Below are 5,932 nucleotides of genomic sequence, written 5' to 3'. Positions count from 1 at the left end.
GATCTATTCATCGTGTCATGATAGTACAAAGAATAAAAAAATAAAAAAAATTCATCAGATCTCAACAAATGAACCGAAAAAAGATTACATCGAATAGATCTCCAAGAACAACGAGGAGGATATTGTATTGAAGATCAAAGAGAGAGAATAAGTCATCTAGCTACTGGCTATGGATCCGTAGGTCTGTAGTAAACTACTCACACATCACCGGAAGGGCAGCAAGGTTGATGTAGAAGCCCTTCATGGTCAAATCCCCCTCTGGCAGAGTACCAAAAAAGGCATCCAGATGAGATCTTGAGAGAACAGAAACTTGCGGCGGCGGCAAAATATTTTTGGTGTGCCCTCTAGTCTACAGGAAATATTTGGGTATTTATAGAAGAAGAATTAGGTTTAGATGAGCCACAAGTGGCCCACAAGCTTGGAGGGCGCGCCGTACGAGCTTTGTCGTCGCCTCGTGGCTCCTCTGGCCTCCTCCCGAAGCTTCTAGGGTGTTTGTGGTCCAAGAAAATTCGTCAAAAAGTTTTGTTTCATTTGGACTCTGTTTGGTATTGATTTTCTGTAAAGACAAAAATAAGGAAAAAATAACAACTAGCACTTGACACTAGATTAATAAGTTAGTTCCAAAAATGATATAAAATAGCATAATAATGCATATAAAACATCCAAGATGGATAATATAATAGTATGGAACAACTAAAAATTATAGATATGCTGGAGGCGTATCACCGCGACAACGGGACGACCAACCGTTTCATGCAGAGTATCATCTTCGAGGGTGCTGCGGCGGTCGCTAGCGCCGCTGGCCGGCTACGATCCTGATGGGACCCAAAGCCAGGACGGCCGAGGGCCGTTCACGATGGCGACCTATGATCAAGCTGGCATGCACGACGCCTTCATGCAAGATTAGGTCGGCCTGGATCTAGACGGCTTCCCGCTCGACCACGAGTTTCTGGACGACTACGACCTTGAGGAAGAGGACGAGCTGGACATTGACGGGGAGCCTTTGTTCAAGGGCGAGCTCGCCAACCGAGCCGCCGGGGCGAAGCCAAAGCGCAAGAGCAAGCGGAGAAGGCATACACGAGGATGAGGACAAGCTCCTTTGTGAGTGTTGGAGGGACATTGGGCAAGACCCCAAGGTCGGCGCCGAACAAAAAGCATCAACCTTTTGGATTCGTGTCCATCGCGAGTTCCATGAACGCAAGAAGTTTGCATCGTACCAAATGCATAGCACGCGCGTGTGAGTGTCCGTTTCGAAACGATGGAGGGTGATCCAACAAGAGTGCGACAAGTTGTGTGCCACTCTTGAGAGCATCAAGGCACGCCCCGTGAGCGGCATCGGCATGCAAGACATGGTATGCATGCGCCCCTCTTTGTTTTCATTCCATTTATTTTACATATCCATTTGCCCATATGCTTGCATGCTATTCATTTGTAGGCATTCCAGACTTTGGAGGCATTCAAGGTCCATCATGAAGGCAAGTCCTTCGACTCCCATTGCTGGAGGGTCATCAACGGGAAGGAGAAGTTCAAGGCGTAATATGCCGCCCTCATGGCGAGGAGGTTGGGGAGGGCGAGAAGCCACGACCGCGGGGGAAAACCAACTCCAAAAAGGAGGACAAGCGGGATGCGGCGTCGATCGCCTTGATCACAATCGTGGAGGGCATGATGACCAAGAAGGACTCAAGGGAGGAGAAGCGCCAGCAAGACAAGGAAGAGCAAATGAACGCCTTCATGGAGATCCAAAGGAGGATGCTTGACATGGAGGTGGAGAAGCAAGCGAGGATGCTTGAGATGGAGGCGGAGAAGCAAGCGAGGATGTTTGAGATGGAGGCGGAGAAGCAAGCCAAGATGCTAGAGATCGAGGCCGCCAATGCCAAGACCAAGGCGAAAGAAGTGGCTCTCGCTAGCAGGATGACGGGGTGGAGATCATGAAGATGGACCTCAACACCATGTCACCGATGAAGAGGCCAGGGTTCAAGAAGTTGCAGGACGACATGCTCAAGCTTGACGACGAGTGATCTATGGCGGCAACCGCCATCCCTTTTTTGTATGTCGGGCAAGTGTGCTGGCATGACCACGACTGAGATGGTGTGGTTGAATTCCCCACCCCTTTTTGTGTGCTGGCATGTGTGCCGGGCGCTGACAAGTGCGCCAGCATGAACTGTGTGGTGTTTTTGGAGCTGGTATTGTATGTTGACCATAAGCACGGTGTGAGCATGAACTTTGGGCGACGGCATGACCACTGACATGATCTACGGACGCCAGCCTTTTCAAATTTGTGCGCGGACATGAAATGGGTCGCGGGCGTTGGGCGCACTGCCGACCCAAATCATAATAAACATGGCGGACGCCGAACGGACGGCCGACCCAAACAGACAAAAAGCAGACAAAATCACCGTCCATTTGGGTCCGCGCGTTGGAGTTGCTCTCGAGAAATAGCCAAGCTGTTTTTCTTTACATCACTCATGTACTTGGAGTGATGATCCCCTAGCCTCATTGTGGAGTTTTTGATCAACGATTATCCACTCTCATCAACAAAGCGCGTTGAACGTCTTTTTCAACAAAGCTACCTACAAAAATTTGCAATAAAAAAAACCAAGGCGCGCTGAACGTCTTTTTCATGAGAAAAAAGAAATACGGCGTGGTCACCGTTATCAGGCCCCCACAAGACAGCCGCCGCAGCGCACCAAGCGGCGCGTGGGCCCATGTGATCCGGAAGGAAGCTTCCGCGAAGCAGCGACGGCTCTCTGCTCTGCTCTGGCTCAAAACCCGCCCATGTCCGTCCGTCCGCTCTCCCAGCGCCAGTACTACCGCCCACCACCGCCATGTCCGCGCCAGATCCGATCGACGACCCGGCCCCCGCGCCGCCGCCGGCGATGGACGCCGCGCTCCCGGCCGCCGTCGTCGCCACCATCCTCTCCCGCCTCGACGTCCGCTCCCTCCTCCTCGCCTCCGCCGTCTGCCGCTGCCTCCGCTCCTGCGCCTCCCACGCCCTCTCCTTCCTCCCCGCCTTCCACCTCGACGTCAGTGCCCCGCCCCTGCTTCACTTCGGCGTACCGCGACGCCGCCACCGACCGACCGCGGCTTGCTGACTTGCGTCTCGTGTTTGTGTGCATGTTGGCTGGACCAGGAGGTGGTGCTGACGCACGACCTGCTCCGCCCGCTGCTGCCGCGCAACCCGGCCCTGCGGAGCCTCCGCCTGGACGCCGCGCGGCTCGACGACGCCGCCGTCGACTGCCTCGCCCGCCCAGGCCTGCACGAGCTCACCCTCCGCAACTGCAACGGCATCAGCGGCCGCCTGCTCCGCGAGCTCAGCGCCACCTGCCCGGATCTCAGGTATTACCTCCCGCACGGTGTGATTTGTTTTGCCGCGCGCGCTCGCGCCTGTACTGTATGCGTATCACAAATCGATTGCGTATGGTGAATTATGTTTGGCTCTGTTGTGCAGTGTGAAGTTGACGTTCAGGAATAAGTAGTATCTCTTCTTTTGCTTGGCTGCAGGGTGCTGTCTCTGAACTCACTTGCTGATCGGAGGGGCTTGGCCATGACGTTCTCTGATCTGAAGGCGTTGCTCGATGGATGTTCCAGTTTGGAGGTAGGTCCGGGTTGGTTCGATCTCAGATTTGATTTTGTACAATCATCATCTCCTTTGATTGAACAGCACAGTGCAGGCCCATTCTGGAGCATTTAATAGCGAATTAGTTAACTTCTAATTGATTTACATTGCATGATCTGACTAATATACAACACATTAGCTGAAGTCAATGCTGAGGCCTTGAGAGTTTCTGCTAAACAGTTGCGTGATTTACTTTGACATTTGAGTACCTTTATTGGTACGTAATTGAACTGACAACTTACATACTTTCTATTTACAGACACTCCGCTTGGCATTTGATCTCTCAAAGTTCGATAACCCCAGTTTCAGCCATGTGTGGTCATCTGCTTCTGAAGGCCTGTCCTCTCTTGAAATGGGTTTTATTCCATTGCAAATGTTACTTGCACTTCTGGCTATGGCTATCGAGTCGCGACAACGCATTGGTTATGTCAAGGCACCTGTCTTTTTTCCTAGCCTTCAGAAGTTGCGCCTCACAGTTGAGTTCATCACCGACGATTTGATTGGGTCCATATCAACAGCACTTCCATTATTGACACATCTGGACCTTCAGGATTCACCAATTATGGAACCTGAATCTGCAACTGCAACAGATCTCACAGATGCTGGTCTTCAGCAGATCAATCCCAAGGGTAAGTTGAAGCATTTATCTCTAATTAGAAGCCAGGAGTTCATATACACGTCTTTCCGCCATGTAAATGATCTGGGAATTCTGCTAATGTCTGAGAAGTGCTCAAATCTGGAGAGTATCTGTCTTGGTGGTTTCTCCCGTGTAACGGACACCGGGTTTAGGGCCATCATACACTCTTGCCCAGGTCTTCATAAGCTTAAGGTGACTAATGGAAGCCATCTCACTGATCTTGTTTTCCATGACATTGTTGCCACCTCCCTTTGCCTAACACATGTGAGTCTGAGATGGTGTACTCTACTAACTGATGTTGGGATTGAGAGGCTGTCATTCAACAAGGGTCTCAATGTTTTGGATCTTAAAGATTGCAAGAGTGTGGGTGATGAAGCTGTAAGAGCTCTGAGCTGCCTCCCCAGCCTGCGGAAACTGGTGTTGGATGGAACCGTGATCACTAATCAAGCAATGGAGTATCTGGGCGCTGGAGTATGCCCGCTAGCTTCATTATCTCTGAGGGGCTGCTATAAGCTAACAAATGATTGCATAGCCTTGCTGCTCGCTGGTTCTGTTAAAGAGAGCCTACATGCGTTGGATCTCTCAAGAATCCCAAGTCTTACAGACGACACTATCATGGTGATAGTGCGGACCCGAACTCCTCTTATTGAGCTGCGGCTGCGAGAGAATCCAGAAATAGGGGATGCTTCTGTGAAGGCTCTTGCATCCATGCAATTCGAGGGGGTAACTTGTGGCAGCACCTTGCAGCTGCTGGATCTCTACGACTGCGGCGGGATCACATTACTTGCAATGAAGTGGTTTAAGAAACCACTCTTCCCAAGACTGCGATGGCTCGGGCTAAAAGGCAGCTTGAACAGGATCATGGTCGACGCCCTGGTTCTAACCCGCCCTTTCTTGCGCCTGGCATGTGGCGGCGAGGAACTGGGTACTCCATACCGGGACACATCCGGCGAGTGGTGTCGGCACGAGGACGACGATTCCGAAGATCTTGAGCCCTGGCACTTGGACGGTGAGCCAGTATCTGACGCCGAAACCGTCAACGAGGAGTAATGCAGCAACTTGGCCCTGTGCTGTCGTGTGCCATGTTTGCTTGCCCCAGAATGATCGAAACAGCTCTAATCAGCCTTGTGTTGGTCTCTTGTTGTATTACCGGATAAGCTATGTTTTCTTGCTGTTATCTTTCCTCATGTGCACGTTCCGTGTGCATATGGCAACCTGTTTGTTGTTACATCGTTCTATGTATGTTGTATCCAAATTCTGGACGTTATTTATGGAAATATTTGTTCTCTCACATGTTGACGTTATTTATTCTGGACGTTATTTCTCTACGCAAGCCTTCTGTCCTGCCGATTAGCTATTGATTTTTCTTGGCCTTGCCTGCGTAAACAGGCTTCTATTTTTATCATCAGGTGGATGTGTTATATATGTTCTGTAAGCTGATCTTCGTGCTGCCATCCTCCAAATGAACACCTCATTATGGACAGGGGCGGAGCTTCGTTGGGGCAGACCTGGGCCATGGCCCGCCCAGGATTTTGGCCAACTTCTTTAATACATATACTGATATACATATGCTTTGTAGCCAGTCACCCCTTCGGCCCTTCCCGATCGATCCAAAGCCACCCAGCAGCGTACAAGGAGGCACAGTACATGGTGCTCCTCTCCTCCTCTCCTCTCGTCCT

The 5,932-nt window shown here is 51.0% G+C and overlaps 1 protein-coding gene across 1 annotated transcript; it reads left to right on the top strand.

The window, feature by feature from the left end:
* The first annotated feature begins 2,733 nt into the window (after positions 1-2,733).
* Positions 2,734-5,544, top strand: LOC119291915 (F-box/LRR-repeat protein 10-like). The gene is made up of 4 exons (XM_037570723.1): positions 2,734-3,023; positions 3,131-3,336; positions 3,502-3,595; positions 3,876-5,544. The coding sequence occupies exons 1-4, from the start codon at positions 2,826-2,828 to the stop codon at positions 5,301-5,303; spliced, it is 1,926 nt and encodes a 641-aa protein (XP_037426620.1). The 5' UTR covers positions 2,734-2,825; the 3' UTR covers positions 5,304-5,544.
* The last annotated feature ends 388 nt before the right edge of the window (positions 5,545-5,932 follow it).

This window comes from Triticum dicoccoides, chromosome 4B (genome assembly GCF_002162155.2).
Source record: "Triticum dicoccoides isolate Atlit2015 ecotype Zavitan chromosome 4B, WEW_v2.0, whole genome shotgun sequence".
Taxonomy (NCBI): Eukaryota; Viridiplantae; Streptophyta; class Magnoliopsida; order Poales; family Poaceae; genus Triticum; species Triticum dicoccoides.
The sequence above is the reverse complement of the archived record's forward strand: the minus strand, read 5'-3'. Positions and strand labels throughout refer to the sequence as shown.